The sequence below is a fragment of the Takifugu rubripes genome, chromosome 22, assembly GCF_901000725.2.
Source record: "Takifugu rubripes chromosome 22, fTakRub1.2, whole genome shotgun sequence".
Lineage (NCBI taxonomy): Eukaryota > Metazoa > Chordata > Actinopteri > Tetraodontiformes > Tetraodontidae > Takifugu > Takifugu rubripes.
In genome coordinates this window covers 15,323,235-15,340,365 of record NC_042306.1, presented here as the reverse complement: position 1 = coordinate 15,340,365, position 17,131 = coordinate 15,323,235, and the positions used below count along the sequence as shown (strand labels likewise).

Here is a 17,131-nt window from a genome sequence, read left to right as displayed (position 1 = left end):
ATGAGCTGCAGTACCAGGGGCGACCAGTGGTGGCAGCACTGACTCAGTTTAGGCACCAGTTCACCTCCATCTTCTCACCAGTTTATCAAACTGTATTTTTGAGGAGCCGTTCACCTGTGTCACCTGCTGGCCACCACCTGTCTGATGCACGTCTGTGTCTGGTGCAGATCACCCAGAGAGGAAGAGCGACCTGAGGGTCTGTGACGACTCCACCTGCCGCTTCGGCGGCGTCTGCAGAGACGACGGCGCTCAGCTCAGATGTGTGTGTCAGTTTCAGGTAGGAACCGTGGTCACATGATGGTTGGCATGGTTAGGATGTCAGGTCCAGACCATAAAGGACAGCCCGGCCCAGCCCGGTCCAGTCCGGTCCAGTCTGGTCCAGCCTGGTCGAGTCTGGTCCAGTCTGGTCGAGTCTGGTCCAGTCTGGTCCAGTCCGGTCCAGTCTGGTCCAGCCTGGTCGAGTCTGGTCCAGTCTGGTCCAGTCTGGTCCAGTCCGGTCCAGTCTGGTCCAGCCTGGTCGAGTCTGGTCCAGTCTGGCCCAGTCCGGTCTGGTCCAGTCCAGTCTGGTCCAGTCCAATCCGGTCCAATCTGGCTGGTCCAGTCCAATCCGGTCCAGTCTGGCCGGTCCAGTCTGGTCCAGTCCGGTCCAGCCTGGTCGAGTCTGGTCCGGTCCGGTTCAGTCCGGTCCGGTCCATTCCTGTCCAGTCCGGTCCAGTGCGGTCCAGTCCGGTCCGGTCCGGTCCAGTCCGGTCATCAGTTTGTGATATTGGTTCCACTTCTGTGTTTTGGCGCCCTCTTGTGGCCAGGCCGAGTTATTTTGACCTTTGGTTTGTGAAAGAACATTTGGAACCGCAGGACGTGAACTGGTCCCAGAACACCTGTGTCTCTGTCCACAGTGTCACAAACACTACGTCCCCGTGTGCGGCTCCAACGGGGACACCTACCAGAACGAGTGCTACAGGCAGCAGGCAGCCTGCAAGCAGCAGCGGCTCATCTCCAGGGTGTCTGAGGGGCCCTGCTCTGTGGGTGGGTGTCACAGCACTAACTCCTCCTAGGTGGGCGGGGTCAAGCAGTCAGGTGGGCGGGGTCAGACCGTCAGGAGGACAGTCCAGGGGGTGGAGTCAGACAGACAGGAGGGTAGTCCAGGGGGCGTGGCCAGAAAGACAGGAGGGTCGTCCAGAGGGTGGAGTCAGACTGTCAAGAGGGCAGTCCAGGGGACGTGTCCAAAAAGACAGGAGGGTAGTCCAGGGGGTGGAGTCAGACCGTCAAGAGGGCAGTCCAGGGGGCGTGGCCAGAAAGACAGGAGGGTCGTCCAGAGGGTGGAGTCAGACAGACAGGAGGGTAGACCAGGGGGCGGGTCAAGGCGCAGCAGGTGGGCTCCTGTCCCAGGTCAAATAAAAGCGTTGTTCTTGTGTCTTCACAGATCCAGGATCAGGCTCTGGAGATGGTGACGGTGAGTTTAGAGCGTCTGACCAGTGCTGACGCCTCAGTGAAGCCGCCGGGGGTCAGAGGAAGACCAGCGGTCACCAAAATAAAAGCACATCGGCCATTTCTTGACAGGTTTTCTTTACCTGTGCTCACAGATGACGAGGGTTCTGCTCCTGACGTGGGGAAGAAGTTCACCAAGTGCAGCACCTGTAAATACGGAGCGGAGTGTGACGAGGACTCTGAAGACGTCTGGTGAGCAAATGCTGCTACATGCTAGCAGTCATCAGGTTCACCTGTGCCAGGACGCTCACACCTGCTGCTGCCTGATTACAGGTGTATATGTAACATCGACTGCAGCGGCCACAACGAAAACCCTGTTTGTGCCACTGACGGGAACTCCTACAACAACCCGTGTCTGGTCCAAGAAGCATCCTGCATGAAACAAGAGCAGATCGACGTCAAACACCTGGGCAGGTGTACAGGTGAGAAGCATCATAAGCATGATGGCGTGATCCTCTAACCCCGCCCCCTTCTTGATCCTGTAGCCAGAGCAGAAGCCCCGCCCCTTCCTGATCCTGTAGCCAGAGCAGAAGCCCCTCCCCTTCTTGATCCTGTAGGCAGAGCAGAAGCCCCGCCCCTTCCTGATCCTGTAGCCAGAGCAGAAGCCCCTCCCCTTCCTGATGCTGTAGCCAGAGCAGAAGCCCCGCCCCTTCCTGATCCTGCAGCCAGATAGAAGCCCCGCCCCTTCCTGATCCTGCAGCCAGATAGAAGCCCCGCCCCTTCCTGATCCTGCAGCCAGAGCAGAAGCCCCGCCCCTTCCTGATCCTGTAGCCAGAGCAGAAGCCCCGCCCCTTCCTGATCCTGTAGCCAGAGCAGAAGCCCCGCCCCTTCCTGATCCTGTAGCCAGAGCAGAAGCCCCGCCCCTTCCTGATCCTGCAGCCAGATAGAAGCCCCGCCCCTTCCTGATCCTGCAGCCAGAGCAGAAGCCCCGCCCCCTCCAGGGTGGCTGCTGACTCCTTGTTCCTCCACAGCTGATAAAGACAAACTGGGGAAAGATGACAGCAGCACCTTCAAAGGCTCCTTCGGTGAGGAAGCAGCTCCACCCTGATGACGATGATGCTACCAACATGCTAACATGTGATCGCGGGTGAGATGACCTGGTCTTGTGTTCACCATCAGATACGACAGGCCTGGACCACAGTGACGGCTTCTACGCCGGGATGCCCCTCCCCTGCTCGGACAGCCATGCTAGCTTCTGTGTCCATGGGGAGTGTGAGGTCAGACAAGGCGTGGCCACCTGCAGGTGCGTGGCTGCCTGCGCTGACGCTAGTCTCGCTAACACAGGGCTAACTTTGCCTGAACGCATGCTGTCTGTGTGTGTGACGCAGGTGTGATGCAGGGTACAAAGGTGTTCAGTGTAACGAGCCTCAGGAGTTCAACATCCTCTACGTGGTCCCCAGTGGACAGAAGCTCCACTATATCCTCATCGCCGCCATCATCGGCGCCGTGCAGATCGCCATCATCGTCGCCGTGGTGATGTGCATCACAAGGTGGGAGCCGTTAATTGAGCCTGGCCTCGTTAGCATTGAGCCTGGTCTCGTTAGCATTGAGCCTGGTCTCGTTAGCATTGAGCTTGGTCTCGTTAGCATTGAGCCTGGTCTCGTTAGCATTGAGCCTGGCCTCGTTAGCATTGAGCCTGGTCTCGTTAGCATTGAGCCTGGCCTCGTTAGCATTGAGCTTGGTCTCGTTAGCATTGAGCCTGGTCTCGTTAGCATTGAGCCTGGCCTCGTTAGCATTGAGCTTGGTCTCGTTAGCATTGAGCCTGGTCTCGTTAGCATTGAGCCTGGCCTCGTTAGCATTGAGCCTGGCCTCGTTAGCATTGAGCTTGGTCTCGTTAGCGCCTGGACGCTCAAACGTGTGTCTGACGTTTTTGTCTCTCCAGGAAGTGTCCGAAGAACACCAGGGGGCGCCGACACAAACAAAACCTCGGACACTTTTCCTCGGACACAAACTCCAGGATGGTTTAGCCGTTTCGGGCTTTTTGATACATTTTTACACCATGACATTTTTTTAACGATAAATGTGTCGTGTTAATCTTTAAACATCAACGTTAAGGAGCGCGCTAACGTCAGGGGCCTTTTTCCTGACCGTTCCTGACTTTAGAATGTGCTTTTAGCGCTGGCGTCATGGCAACCAGCCGCTGCTGAGCGCCAGCGCTAAGGTGTCCACGTTGCTGTTTCAACAAGATAATAGCGTCGTCTTGTTAGCATTTCACAATAAGAGCACATGCACTCACTTTAATGCAGTGACGGTTAAAAATTGTTAAAATCCTGAATCCTAAAATGAATTTGTGTTTATTCTTACACTTATTTCCACGCCAGAGTTTCCATGAGCAGTTCATGTTTTCATTCCTTCATAATTCATTAATTCATGTGCTCTTATTGTGAAACATTGTCTGTAGGTCTTTTTTCTTTCGGACGTTGTTTTTCTGGTTAACGTATATCTGCATGGGTTGTGAAAACGCTGTCTCGTGTTGTAGTTTCAACTTTTTAAAACGCTGATTTGAAGCTCAGAAAAGATGATGAAGAAAGAGACAAAAGCAAATTTATTTTGGTTTTATGGGTTCAGACGATAGACGAAAGTTTTAGAACTGAATTTAGACTCTAGGAATGTAAAACTCCGTCATCAAGATAAATTATTTATTGGGATTGTTTTTGTGATAAAACATTAGTTTATCAAGCATCAACAGCCATCACTTTGAAATGCTAAAGCATTAGCATTAAAAACATCAAAGGAGGTGATGCATTTAGGTCCTACGTGGACAGACTTGGAGTTGAGACGGTCTGTAGTTTGTCTTTATTTGTGTGTTTTTCCAAAGCTGATGCTGACGGACCAAAGCTAACGTTAGCACGCTATTAAAGCCGAGTATAGGGGGATGAATGTTAGCTGGATGAGAGCAAAAAGAGGCGTGGCTACTTATGCTTTGTTTCTCTGAACACTGGTATCGGTGGCGGTTGGAGGCAGCGGTGGCGGCCGTGTCCGTGGAGGTTAAACCAAAGGCAGCTCTTTATCGCCCCCGCTGGCTGCTGACAGCATTGCTAGCATGCTGCTGCCTGACAGGAAGTGATTGGAAAAGAACAACTCAAAGGAAAAATGTGATCTGCTGATCTTTATATCTGCCAGGTTTGATGTTTGTTATGTCACACTGAAGCTCCGCCCAGTCCCACACGGCTCCAGATGACATCATCACTCCAACGTGGCCACGCCCACGGTCATCAACTCGTGTCAATCCTGCAGTTTCCTGGGTAACTGCTGCACATCTTGATGCTGCGACTGTTGCAGTTTGCTAACATTAGCTCTTAGCAGAGTTCCGGGAGTTAGCCGTAGCTCCATCAGAGCTAGCGAGGCTTGTTTTTGCGGATCAGGAGGAGCAAATGATCCAAATTAGCACTCGGTGTTGTCGTCACTTATAATTTCTTCATGATTATTGTCCCTCTTGGATATTAGAACATGATTAATAAACCTGTTTGTTTACCTGGCAGCTAACATCATCTCGTACTTATTATTTGTATTCTACATCAAAGACCTGACAAACCTCATTTAAGGGTTCATGATGCTAATTTGGGCCTTTAGCCTCCTATTAGCTTCCTTTGTCCCAGCTGATAATTGTGAAACATCGCAGTTGATGCTTCGTGACCCGCGGCGGAGGTTAGCATCGATCCTCTCTTCTGTCATTTCCTGCGATGGACGGCGTCTCTGTAGCGTTAGCAGTCGTCGTTTTAATTTGTCCATCACAGCTGCAAGTTTGCTAAATGTGTAAAATGTGTTGGCTAATATCCTGCATGTGGTCTTTGGGAGGCTGCGGTTCCTGTCTGCCAAAATAAAAAGACTTTTTTATGTCCATAAATGGTTGAAACGAGTCCTCGTCTGTCACTTCCTGTCAACCTCAGATTTATCTAATGTTTAGGATCCGCAGCAGCCATCAAAGAACGAGGTAGCCTGATGCTAACGGGAGCGTTTCTGACCGATTATCAGAACGTTTCAGATGCAGAGCAAAGGTCACGTGTCTGTAGGGGGCGTGGCCTACAGCAAATATAGGCGGTGACGTGTCTGAGTGTGTGTCGCAGCTGTTGGCCTCAGCGGGCCTCACTAGAGTGCAAATCTTGTGTTCAGTCATGTGAAGGCACCAGGTGATCTTCTGGGTTCAGGTCTGGAGGTGGAACCAGATCAAAGGTCTCCAGCTGACCTGGGAGAGCTGCTCCAAATAAATCCCCACTGCGTCAGACGCTATAAAGAGCTCCACATCGGCGTCGTTGATCCCACCCGAGGGTTCCGTAATCTGACGGGACAACTGGTCTGATCTGCTGCTGACCAACGGCTCCCGCAGCTGCTCGCACCAGGACCCGCGTCCTCCCAGACACCATCAAACTGGGAATGCTGGTGCAAAGACGTGCTCCACATTCCCCCAGCGGAGATCATCGGGAAGGATCGGAATAACGCGGGCGGCAGAGTCCTGGATGGGGCTTTCCGTCCTCGCCCAAATGTCAGAGTGTCTCCTTACGCTGTATTTTTAGGCCTCGTGTGTTGACCCCCCCCTTCTAAAACGGGAGTGGGCGGAGTCTGCCCCCCGGTCCTGTCCCAGACCTGAGCCCGGCTCATCTGACCTCCTCAGTCCCCGAACCACACAGAACATCTTCCCTCTTTAGGAGCCACCATGGATCAGCACAAGTTCCAAAAAGCAGGTGTCCAGGAGCCGCTGGAGATCGTCGGGGTGGAGGACGAGGCGGGGAACCCCATCAGCGCCCTCACCATCCTGTCGCTGCTGGAGCGCGTCGCCGGCATCATCGACAACGTGCAGTCCAGCCAGCAGCGCATGGAGGAGCGGCAGCTGGAGCTGGAGAACAACATCAGGAGCGTCCAGGGCGACGTCCTGAAGCTGGCCAAGGACCACGGCGACACCAGCAGCACCGTGGAGAAGCTCCTGCAGAAGACCCGCAAGGTCAGCGCCAACGTCAAGGACGTCCGCACGCGCGTGGAGAAGCAGAACGTCCGCGTGAAGAAGGTGGAGTCCACTCAGGACGAGCTGCTGACCCGCAACAAGTTCCGGGTTGTCATTTACCAGGTAGGAACCTTCTCAGCCCTGAGAACCACCCGGTGCTCCACCACCACTCACAAACACAGAGCAACATCTGGGACACATCAGGAGGGCTCCGCCCACACTTCCTGCACCCAGAACTACCCCCCAAGGCAGGTGGACACAGCAGAACCACTGAGTCCTCTGGTAGGGGCAAAATAGGCCTGGGAGGACTGGGCGTCATCGGAGCCTCCACCCAGGGAGGAAGGTTCCCCAGAGTGGGTCAACCCGGGTCGGGAATTAATGGTAAACACACAACAGGAAGTGGATCACCTGTTGGTCCGACTGGTGGTGGAGGTTCCACAGGTGTGAAGCTGAGACAGGAGTTGAGATACTGAACAGAAATCAGGAGGCAACACACACACACACACACACACACACGCACACACACACACACATACTCACCCACCCACCCTTTGGGGTCCCGGTCCGGTTTCAGGGCCCCCAGCTGCTGGTTATTCTCGGACCTCCCCTCTTCTCCTAATATGGACCTTCAGCTGTGGTTTCAGCAGGAAGCTGCTGGAGCTTCCCTGTGTTTGCACCATCTCCACAATCAATGGAGCTTCTGCTGCTCCTCGTTCGGACCAGATGGTCCATGGTCCCACTCCTCTGTCTCTGGTTTGAATGGTGAACTTTGGCTCCTAAGATGTTTGGTTCTGGTCTTTGAGCAGATGGTTTATTGTGTTCTGTGACTGCAGGGTGAGAAGGAGGTCCCCTCCGTGGCTGTCACCAAGTGTCCTAAAGGAGTCAGCCTGGAGGGGCTGGAGATGGAGCCTGACTCCTACGACGTCCCCGCTGACCTCTCCTCCGATGAGGAGTACCTGAGCGTGGAGGAGGCCGACCCGTCACGGACCACTCGCATCAAGAGATCCATGGCCAAGGGTACGGAGAGCCTAAAGGCCGCGTTCTCCAAGGAGAACATGACCAAGACCAAAGACAACCTGGGCACCAAGTTCCACAACCTGGGGGAGAAAGTGATGCCCCCCGAGAGGCGGGACAAGATGCACCAGGCTGGCGAGCGGCTGAAGGAGAACATCGCCAAGAGGGCGCCGAGCAAAGACACCTTCCGCATCAAGCTGAAGAAGGAGCGAGCGGTGGCGGAGGGTCAGGAGGGCGCCGAGGTCCAGGAGCCCGCGGCCTCCCCAGGGGTCACCTACACCGAGGTCGCCGCGGAAACCAAGAGGGAGGGCCCTGTCGAGGAGGTCGCCGCCACTCGGATAGGAGAGTAGGATTGGTGGATCAGACGGGAAGGGGCGGAGCCTCGGGATTCAGGAAGTCAGTCTGTGATTGGTTGACCCTGACGAAAGATTTTGATTGGTCGATAGAAAATTACCTGTGAGTAATGACGATTAAGTATTTTACCTAAAATGTTTTCATCGTGGAAAAGGGTTGATGCTCTTCAACCTTTAATTTGCATTTAAAGCAAGATTCCGACAAAAATATCCCCCTTACTAACGAGCAGATTACTGGTGTTAAATTAAAGAATTGGGGGACACGTTTGAGGAGACTCTTCCTGTTTTGATGATTTATTCAGGTGAGATTTGAGAGTCTGAAGATTATTTGCACAAATGTTAAAGTTTGGGAAGGAAAACGAAGGTGGGCGTTTCCATGGTAACGAGAGTTGGAGGGAGCGTGAGCAGGACCCTGTGAGCCTGGTGGGGGAGCCTGGCCGAGGCCGGGCTGCAACTGTACGACCCATCAACCCTCGCGAGCTGTGCTGTCCTCCGACGGACTGACAGACAGGAACAGGAAGTTGTGGGTCCGAAGCTTCGGCGCCTTTTAGCCTGCTGACTTTTGTGGTGGTTTTTCAGTGTTTTTAAAGTTCTGGGAACGTTCTGATGTCACAAATGTGACCAGGATCATCTCAGAAGTGCTCTTTCCTGCAGACGCGCGTGTCTTATTTTGAAATGTTCACTTCCTGCTTTGTTTCTATCACTTTATATCACATCTTCTTTCACTCGGTCGTTATTTTACAAGCGTTATTTTCACCTGTGAACTGGATGAAGACACAACAACCTGGACTGTTTATGTATTTATAATTCATAAATGATGTTTAAAACTCTCGTCTGTGCTTCATTTTCTCTCGGACTTTGCAGGATTTTGTGGTCTGGACCAGTTTGGAGTAAACGTGGACGTGCTCCTCACGTCCGTCAGCTGTTCCCTCTAATTTTAGCCGCTTTGTGGATCCTTCACCAACTAGGACAGGTGCCGCGCTGAGGCCCGTCAGCGGCGCCACGCTGCCTGGTCGCCATGACGACCGTAGCTGGAGAGCAAACTTAGACCTGTTGCTGCTGTTGAGACAGTGCTGACTCAGCAGTAATGAATGATGACTCAGCACAACCGCCCCCGTGTGAACATGTCAGCATCCCATAACTGAATGCAAATCCCTGGAGAGGAATAACGGAACATACGATCCATCAGATTAATCTCTGGTTTCACCTCCATGTTTAGAAACTCGCTGATTGAAGAGACCGTTGGAGCTCCGGTGGCTTCCTTTCACGCAGGCGCTAAATTCTGCTAATGTCTAGAGGTCAGAGAGGCTCGCTCGCATATTCCTTGGATTAAAGTCTGGAGTTGACAACAATAATGACATTATCGTGTAGCACTGGAAGCTAATGAGGGTGGGGACACCTCAGCAAAGCTGTCACCGATATTCAAGTCCAAGGAAATGTTACCAAAAAAGAACGAAAGCTGGACAAAAATGGCAAACGGTGATGAAACGGTGAACGATGATGGTCTGTAGCGCATGTGATGATGATAAATGTGTTCATTTACTACAGAACACGGGTTTAATCGGGAGGATAAAAGCTTTTTCTTTGTTCTTTCTGTGAAAGTAAGTTCCCAATCTCAAGTCCGAGGAACGTCGACTTTTAATCTGAAAGACCGGAAACACTCGCGTCGATGAGCGGAAGTGCGTGGACCCCAGAGCTAACAGCGCTACCAGCGCTACCAGATTGTCGAGCAAGAAAATGGAAGTTTCGCTTGGTGACAATAATAATTAATAATTTTACGTTTTTTGAAGTGTAAATATCGCGTCCGGCCCTCATCCTGATTACTTTAGCAATCAACGCTAGCAGCTAACGCTAGCAGCCTGTTAGCGTTAGCTGCTAGCGTTAGCTGTCGTTGCTTGACAACAAAAGCGCAACAAGCCGCAGGTTCGTTGTGTTGTGGAAGCTGTTGGAGGTTCGACGATGGCGGAAGATGGAAGACGAGCCGATGGCGAGGACCGCGGCCCCGGGGCGGCTTACGGCGGCTTCGCTGTGATGGAAGGGTTGCTGGAAAAGCTGAAGCTGCTGGATTATGAGGAGCAGGTTCTGGCGAAGCACAACAGCGCGAAGAGTCTGTCGAGGTAGGACAGAGCCTGATGGCAGCACCGTGGGTTCCTCAGCAGCCAGCACAGCACCATGATCTCCAGATGTTGGTTCCTGATGTTCTGACCTCTGTGTTCCTGCTCCAGACATTACTTTGTGTCCAGTCCTCACATCGGGTCCAACCCAGGAGAACAGTTCTACTTGTTCACCATCACGGCTGCCTGGCTCATCAACACGGCGGGGCGGCCGTTCCCTGAACCTCTGGAGTACGACGAACCCACCACCACCGTGTCCAACATCCTGGCAGAACTTCGGGCGTTTGTAAGTGACGCAAAGCTTCAGATCTGCTGAACACACACACACACACACACACACACACACCTGACGTGACCTCTCTGCTCTCTCAGGGTGTTAAAGTGGATTTCCCCCCCTCCAAACTGAAGTCCGGTTCTGGGGAACATGTCTGCTTTGTGTTGGACCGCCTGGCTGAGGAGGCCCTGAAGCGGACGGGCTTCTCCTTCAGGAGGTACCGTCCCTGCGTGCACGTGCACGTGGGAGTTGTTGGAAACGAGGAGAAGCTGCAAATGTTCCCAAATGTTTCTTGTACCTGTGCACCACATGGGTTCCCTGGCCCATAAACAGGAAGTGTGCTGGTACCGGTAGATGGTGCTGCTGCGGCCTGGAACCATCAGTCACTTAACGTTTACGTTTTAAATCCTTTTTAAAGGTATTAACAAAAACATCAAAGGAATCTACGTATGGTGTGAAGTTGTGCAGGTTCAGATCTGAGGTCAGATGTGTTGGTGGAGCTTTACACCTCTGTCTAGCACCCACAGGTTACCGTGGCAACGGGCCTGAGCAGCTCACATCTTCTGGTTTTTGTAAAGTGGCACCAGCGTCCAGAAGGTTCAGACATCTTCTTCTTTATCTTTCTTCAGTGGTGACTTCCTGTTTTGTCTCTCTTCCTCTAGACCAAAATATCCCACAGAAACCACAGAAGAAGAGTCCATCGTGGAGGACGATGCCGAGCTCACACTCAGCCGAGCCGAGGAGGAGGCGATCGTAGGTTCCCGACTCTAACTGATGCTGTTGTGGTTTGTGTGTAGAGCAACAGGAAGTGTGTGTAGAGCAACAGGAAGTGTGGAGAACAATTGGAAGTGTGTGGAGAGCAACAGGAAGTGTGTGGAGAGCAACAGGAAGTGTGTGGAGAGCAACAGGAAGTGTGTGGAGAGCAACAGGAAGTGTGTGTAGAGCAACAGGAAGTGTGGAGAACAATTGGAAGTGTGTGTAGAGCAACAGAAAGTGTGTGGAGAGCAACAGGAAGTGTGTGGAGAGCAACAGGAAGTGTGTGTAGAGCAACAGGAAGTGTGTGTAGAGCAACAGGAAGTGTGGAGAACAATTGGAAGTGTGTGGAGAGCAACAGGAAGTGTGTGGAGAGCAACAGGAAGTGTGTGTAGAGCAACAGGAAGTGTGTGTACAGCAACAGGAAGTGTGTGTAGAGCAACAGGAAGTGTGTGTAGAGAAACAGGAAGTGTGTAGAACAAGAGGAAGTGTGTGTAGAGCAACCGGAAGTGTGTAGAACAAGAGGAAGTGTGTGTAGAGCAACAGGAAGTGTGTGTAGAGCAACAGGAAGTGTTTGTAGAGCAACAGGAAGTGTGGAGAACAATTGGAAGTGTGTGTAGAGCAACAGGAAGTGTGTGTAGAGCAACAGGAAGTGTGTGATGCCGTCCAGCAGCACTTTTAGCTGCAGAACTGCTGCTGTTAGCATGACGTGGTGTGTGCCGCGCCCGTTAGCTCAGTGTTGTCATACGTTAGCATGACGTCAGACGTGACTGGTGACGTGCTGTGTTTGGTGTCTGCAGGAGGCCGATGATGACGAGGACGTGCTGGACCTGGACACTCTGAAGCTCCAAACCAGCGTGAGTAGAGCTGCTGCTGAATGTGCACGTGGAGGGAGAACCTGGCGCCAGGACCAGGCAGCAGACTGAAGCTCTGCTCTGGCCTGACAGGAACCTGAAGGTGCCCTCAGAGCAGACGATGCTCCAGAGTCAGCAGGAGATGCAGCTGAATGGAACCTGGAGGTGGAACGAGTCCTGACGCAGCTCAGGGTCTCCACCAGGACCCACAACAAGGTCCAGCCTCAGTCCACGTTCAGGAACACCTGAATGACGAGAAAATGAGAATGTGTGTGCTCTGCAGCAGTGGAGGAGCCACCTGGAGCAGATGCACCAGCACAACCAGGCAATCAGCTCCCTGACAGAGGACTCCAAGGTCTGCTGGGGGGTCCAGGGGGGGGTCTGGGGGGTGTGTCGGGGGGGGTGGGGGTCCAGGGGTGTGTCTGGGGGGTGTGTGCGGGGGGGGGTGGGGGGTCCAGGGGGGGGTCTGGGGGGGTGTGTCTGGGGGGGGTCCAGGGGTGTGTCTGGGGTGTGTGTCTGGGGGGTCCAGGGGGGTGTGTCTGGGGGGGGGGGGGTCTGGGGGGGGTCCAGGGGTGTGTGTCTGGGGTGTGTGTCTGGGGTGTGTGTCTGGGGGGGGTCCAGGGGTGTGTGTCTGGGGGGGTCCAGGGGGTGTGTCTGGGGTGTGTGTCTGGGGGGGTCCAGGGGTGTGTGTCTGGGGGGGGTCCAGGGGTGTGTCTGGGGTGTGTGTCTGGGGGGGTGTCTGGGGGGGGTCCAGGGGGTGTGTCTGGGGGTGTGTGTCTGGGGTGTGTGTCTGGGGGGTGTCTGGGGGGGGTCCAGGGGGTGTGTCTGGGGTGTGTGTCTGGGGTGTGTGTCTGGGGGGGGTCCAGGGGGTGTGTCTGGGGGTGTGTGTCTGGGGTGTGTGTCTGGGGGGGGGTCCAGGGGGTGTGTCTGGGGGGTGTGTCTGGGGTGTGTGTCTGGGGGGGGTCCAGGGGGTGTGTCTGGGGGTGTGTGTCTGGGGTGTGTGTCTGGGGGGGGTCCAGGGGGTGTGTCTGGGGGGTGTGTCTGGGGTGTGTGTCTGGGGGGGGGTCCAGGGGGTGTGTCTGGGGGTGTGTGTCTGGGGGGGGTCCAGGGGGTGTGTCTGGGGTGTGTGTCTGGGGGTGTTCACATCCATCTGTGTGTGTGTGTGTGTGGCCCAGAGCTTCCTGACCCGGCTGCAGCAGGACCTCAGTAAAGCTGTGGAGAAGGTGAGCAGCAGAGAGAAGTACATCAGCAAGCAGCTGGAGCCTCTGATCCAGGAGTACCGCAGCGTTCGGGCCAGACTCCAGCAGGTAAAGACCCCCCCCAACATCTGGCCAACATCTGGCCCCACCTGCTCACACACCTGGACGTTGTCCTCCTGCAGGAGCAAGAGCGCTACCAGCAGACCAACGCACGAGTGATGGAGAAGAGGCTGGAGCTGAGGGAGGTGAGTGAAGATGGTGGACAGATGTGGACAGATGTCCCGGCTCCAGCAGCAACATCTGTCCACATCTGCTGAGGTTGAAGATGCTCTGAAACATGAAGCAACATCTGAGTCCTGAGTTTGGTCTCTTTTAGATCAGTGACGAGGTGAAGAAGATCGAGCAGGAGATCAAGGACAGAGACTCCAGCATGTCGGATGGAGGTGAGTGTGTGTGTGTGTGTGTGGGGGGTGGTGTGAGTGTGTGTGTGTGTGGGGGGGGGGTAACAGAGCAGGAGTCCTTCCTCCTGAGAACTTGATGGTCATAATGGTTCGTTAATGGTTTTTCTATATCAAACAAAGTTTAACTCTGTGTGTGTGTGTGTGCAGCCCCAGTGGTGAGGATCCGGCGCAGTCTGACCAGGCTGAAACAGGAAGTAGTCCAGATGGACGTGAGGACCGGGGTGGTCCAGCACGCGCTGCTGCTCTCCAGGCTAAAGGAGAAGTCCAACATGACCCGGGACATGCTGGCCACCAACATCACCTGAGGGTTCTGCTGAGGGTTTGATCAGAACCATAGCCATCAGTGGACCACGGGGCTGAATCTAGTGGGTGGGCCAGAGGACGGACTGACACCGACCCACAGGTGGAGTCACCTGATGGCCGATGCTCCGCCCCCTCCTGCTGGTCACCTGATGGCCGATGCTCCGCCCCCCTCCTGCTGGTCACCTGATGGCTCATGCTCCGCCCCTTCCTGCTGGTCACTTGATGGCTGATGCTCCGCCCCCCTCCTGCTGGTCACCTGATGGCTCATGCTCCGCCCCCTCCTTCCAACCATCTTTTCTACAGGAAACTGTTGAACAACTGTTTTCATTCAAACATGCAGCAACATACAGGAAGATGTCCTTTTTTTTATCAAAATAAAAGCTACAGCTGTTTTTATGATAGTGGACAAACTGGTCCAGATGAAGTAAAAGTCCTAAATGTATGTTTAATATCTGATATTTAAATGGTTTGTTTTACAACAGTATCCTACAGAACTGATCAAATAGCTAAAAAACGACCTTTAGAGACTTTTATGGTGAAGTCCAGGAGCGGAAGTGGTGGACTGATAGTTTATTTTGACGCCAGTTCCGCCTGAGTGGGCGAGGTTTCCGGTCACTGCTGCGGGGTTCCGAACATGAAACCTGTTTGGATCAAACCCAGAAAAAGAAATCCAGGAAAGAGTCCAGGATCATTCCAGTTCTTCTGGAACAGGTCAGCTCCCTTTTTATGGAATTTCACGTTTAGACAAAGTTTAAAAATATTAGAATCAAGTGACGTTTTGGAACAGTGAAAGTTGGTGAAATAATAGAAAAACTAAACGTGAGTGTTGGTTCTTATTCCGCCACTTTTTAAAGCTTAATTTACATGTTTTAATGCGTTTTCTGGGAGGATTTGAAGTTTATCCTGAATATATGGAGAATAACAGTAGCGATAGCGACGTTTACAAACTAAGATCTAGTTCGGGTTTTTAAACATTTAAGTATATAATAATGAATCAAACGAAGCAGTCAACATTGATGGAGTCAGTATTGCTCAATTTAACATCATTATTAGAGAGTTCTGGTTTTAGACGCATAAACAATGTGGTGCTGATGCTGCTGGCGATGACGTCATTTCCTCCAACATCATCAGCTGCGGCAAGGCATGCTGGGAAGAGGCTCCCCGAGGGGGGGGGGCAGAAGCTGGTTTCCTCGTTTGTTCCCAGCGTTCCCTGCTGGACTGACCAGAGAAACTCTTTTGTGCAGGATGGGAAACAAACGCAGAGAGTAAAGAAGGACGCCGTCGCCACGGAAACAGGCTCAACGGTAGCGTCCTGCTGTTCTCTGTTCCAGCTCAGACTGGTCTGATCAGGAGTGACTGGGAACCGTCTCACTCCTGTCAAAGCACGGGATGTGTTGCAATGTTTAAATTGAGCTCTGATCCTTCAGAGGCTATTAATAACACACACACACACACACGCACGCACACACACGCACACACACATCCTCCACATAGTCCTGCTATTAATGCTCTGCTAAAAATAGTCCCCTCTGATCCTCCAGCGTGCTCTGAGGTGTGATCTGTGTGTGTGTGTGTGTGTGTGTGTGTGTGCGTGTGTGTGTGTGTTTCCATGGTGACCCACAGATCTCCAGAGGTCGTCTGTGCAGGAGGAACATGTTCTTCTCAGGAGCTGTCACAAGTACGTCGTCTTGCTGCTGAAGCGTCTCGGAGACGTCCCTCTGTCTCTTGGTGTTGGACAAACGGGCCGATAGCAGCGACACGTTAGCCGCTCTTTCTTTAACCTCTTCTTCTCCTCTTTAGGTTCTCCCATCAGACGTCGTCTGAGGAGTGAAGCCTGTCAGAGGTGAGAGGAACCTTCTGTTGGTGGAACCTTCTCGTTTCACCGGTGACGAGAGCAGTGTAGTTTTAGCTGTTAGCATGCTAGCACACATAGAAACAGGCGTGAGGATGCTCTGGTGTGCTGGAGGCTAGCGTCCTGTCCGTGTCCCTCAGCCTGGACGTGTCTCTGCTGTCTCCTGACTCCTCCTACATCTGCCATCCCTCGGCGGACGGCAGCCAGCTGTGCTCCTGCCGCCCGCTCCCCGCGCCTCCTGACCAACGGCTACTACAGCGTCACCGAGGAGCCTTCTCCTGGGACCATGACGGCAACGTGTCGCTAACGCCCTGTAAAACCAGCGTGTCCTACAAGGAGAGGCTGGTCAGGTGAGAGCGGCTGCCTCACACACACGCGCGCACACGTGCACGTGTTCCACGGGTTCACGAAGGCGGTTCTGCTCTCAGGGTTTTCCGGCGGCGGCGGCGCCCGACCGGCGCCCTGGCTCGCCTGCTGAGTGACGTGACAGAAGGTTGTCAGTCGTGGCTGGATGAGAAGGTCTTCAGAGGGGTTTTTACTGCGGAAGGGGACCAGAACCACCTCTGGGACAGGACCGGACCAGAGAGCGACCAGTTGGACAAGTCCACCTGGTCAGAGTTGGACAAGTCCACCTGGTCAGAGTTGGACAGCGCTGATCTGGACAAAGGTCACGGGTTCACGTACGGTCAGTAACGTTCTGACATGTCCTGAAGGAAGCCACTGATGCTAATGCTAACGCTAACGCTAGAGTGACCATAAGAAGCCTGCGGGCGTGTCTCCTGTAGACCACACTGAGGCTCCGCCCCCTCCGGGCAAGATGACTCCACCTCCAACGGTCCTGATCCAGGAGGAGATTGGTGCAGAGATCTGTCAATCCAAGCAGACACTCGCCGGTCTCACTGAAGTCCCGCCCCCCTCACACCTGTACACAGGCGGCTCGTGCAGCAGGGTCTCACCTGAGCACACAGGTGAGCGGCCACTTCCTGTTCATGGGCTCACGCAGACGCTTAACATGTTGGCGTTCTTCATGTTGTGTTTCAGGTGTAACCATGACAACCGTCCTCCTTTCGATCTTCGTCATCTTCATCGTCGCTGCTGTGAACTCTGGGTAAATGTCACTGAAGCGCAGTGGAAAGGTGGCGGTGGTCAGGTGACCTGCAGGACTGACCGTCTGTACCTGTGCAGGTGTCTCCTGTGGAGCGCCGCTGTGGCTGCGGGGGCGTCTGGGCTGATCACCACCTTTGCGGTGTAAGTAACGTGTCCACAGCGGCGTCGGAGGGAGGAGCCTCATCTTCTACGCTAGCTAACGTTGATTAGCATAAGCTAACGTGGATGCTAAACTCAGAAAGTTCTGAGGATCACCTGCGTAGCGTCTCTCTGTCCACGCTCAACAGGTCTGACCAAGTCGGGGCCAGCGGGCAGGTGGAGGCGGGCCAAGACGGAGGTGAGACACGACACACAACCGGCCGCTTCAGTCCGACACACACGTACAAACGCTGACTTTCCCACTGCCTCAGGACATCAGCT

General features: G+C 53.7%; 4 protein-coding genes across 7 annotated transcripts in view; all 4 read left to right on the top strand.

Moving 5' to 3' along the window:
• Positions 1-5,344, top strand: part of LOC101069241 (tomoregulin-1-like) — a 9,843-nt gene extending 4,499 nt beyond the window's left edge. The window contains exons 2-10 of the mRNA XM_029830944.1: positions 168-277; positions 897-1,026; positions 1,424-1,453; positions 1,584-1,680; positions 1,762-1,910; positions 2,460-2,513; positions 2,608-2,731; positions 2,817-2,978; positions 3,371-5,344. Coding sequence (XP_029686804.1) covers positions 168-277; positions 897-1,026; positions 1,424-1,453; positions 1,584-1,680; positions 1,762-1,910; positions 2,460-2,513; positions 2,608-2,731; positions 2,817-2,978; positions 3,371-3,455 — 941 coding nt within the window. The 3' untranslated portion in view covers positions 3,456-5,344. The remainder of the gene's footprint in view (positions 1-167; positions 278-896; positions 1,027-1,423; positions 1,454-1,583; positions 1,681-1,761; positions 1,911-2,459; positions 2,514-2,607; positions 2,732-2,816; positions 2,979-3,370) is intronic.
• Positions 5,345-5,708: 364 nt separating this feature from the next.
• On the top strand, positions 5,709-8,625 carry LOC115247917 (caveolae-associated protein 4a-like). Its single transcript, XM_029830947.1, has 2 exons — positions 5,709-6,550; positions 7,261-8,625. Exons 1-2 carry the CDS (start codon positions 6,143-6,145, stop codon positions 7,789-7,791), a joined length of 939 nt encoding a protein of 312 aa, XP_029686807.1. The 5' UTR covers positions 5,709-6,142; the 3' UTR covers positions 7,792-8,625.
• An 821-nt stretch (positions 8,626-9,446) lies between these two features.
• LOC115247915 (intraflagellar transport protein 57 homolog) lies at positions 9,447-14,187 on the top strand. 4 transcript variants are annotated; one of them, XM_029830935.1, is made up of 12 exons: positions 9,448-9,619; positions 9,663-9,911; positions 10,020-10,194; positions 10,281-10,399; positions 10,845-10,935; positions 11,736-11,792; positions 11,883-12,005; positions 12,073-12,144; positions 12,965-13,096; positions 13,171-13,233; positions 13,365-13,431; positions 13,597-14,187. In XM_029830935.1, exons 2-12 carry the CDS (start codon positions 9,754-9,756, stop codon positions 13,752-13,754), a joined length of 1,215 nt encoding a protein of 404 aa, XP_029686795.1. In that variant the 5' UTR covers positions 9,448-9,619; positions 9,663-9,753; the 3' UTR covers positions 13,755-14,187. The 4 variants fall into 4 exon arrangements, with proteins under 4 accessions (XP_029686797.1, XP_029686795.1, XP_029686796.1 ...); XM_029830936.1 differs by having other exon boundaries at positions 9,448-9,620; positions 9,671-9,911; XM_029830937.1 differs by having other exon boundaries at positions 9,447-9,911; positions 12,076-12,144.
• Positions 14,188-14,824: 637 nt separating this feature from the next.
• On the top strand, positions 14,825-16,856 carry LOC115247974 (transmembrane protein 71-like). The gene is made up of 8 exons (XM_029831164.1): positions 14,825-15,056; positions 15,376-15,430; positions 15,553-15,595; positions 15,745-15,954; positions 16,033-16,289; positions 16,390-16,572; positions 16,646-16,712; positions 16,790-16,856. The coding sequence occupies exons 1-8, from the start codon at positions 14,844-14,846 to the stop codon at positions 16,854-16,856; spliced, it is 1,095 nt and encodes a 364-aa protein (XP_029687024.1). The 5' UTR covers positions 14,825-14,843.
• The last annotated feature ends 275 nt before the right edge of the window (positions 16,857-17,131 follow it).

What these genes read in the sequence shown, in the direction of transcription:
- LOC115247917 (XM_029830947.1), top strand. Translation starts at nt 6,143, where the DNA reads ATGGATCAGCACAAGTTCCAAAAAGCAGGTGTCCAGGAGCCGCTGGAG. An exon ending in TCCGGGTTGTCATTTACCAG is followed by an intron (nt 6,551 to 7,260) that starts GTAGGAACCTTC and finishes CTGTGACTGCAG; the next exon opens with GGTGAGAAGGAGGTCCCCTC.
- LOC115247974 (XM_029831164.1), top strand. Translation starts at nt 14,844, where the DNA reads ATGCTGCTGGCGATGACGTCATTTCCTCCAACATCATCAGCTGCGGCA. An exon ending in CTTCTCAGGAGCTGTCACAA is followed by an intron (nt 15,431 to 15,552) that starts GTACGTCGTCTT and finishes TCTCCTCTTTAG; the next exon opens with GTTCTCCCATCAGACGTCGT. An exon ending in GGTCTCACCTGAGCACACAG is followed by an intron (nt 16,573 to 16,645) that starts GTGAGCGGCCAC and finishes GTTGTGTTTCAG; the next exon opens with GTGTAACCATGACAACCGTC.
- LOC115247915 (XM_029830935.1), top strand. Translation starts at nt 9,754, where the DNA reads ATGGCGGAAGATGGAAGACGAGCCGATGGCGAGGACCGCGGCCCCGGG. An exon ending in ACGGGCTTCTCCTTCAGGAG is followed by an intron (nt 10,400 to 10,844) that starts GTACCGTCCCTG and finishes CTCTTCCTCTAG; the next exon opens with ACCAAAATATCCCACAGAAA. An exon ending in GAGCCGAGGAGGAGGCGATC is followed by an intron (nt 10,936 to 11,735) that starts GTAGGTTCCCGA and finishes TGGTGTCTGCAG; the next exon opens with GAGGCCGATGATGACGAGGA.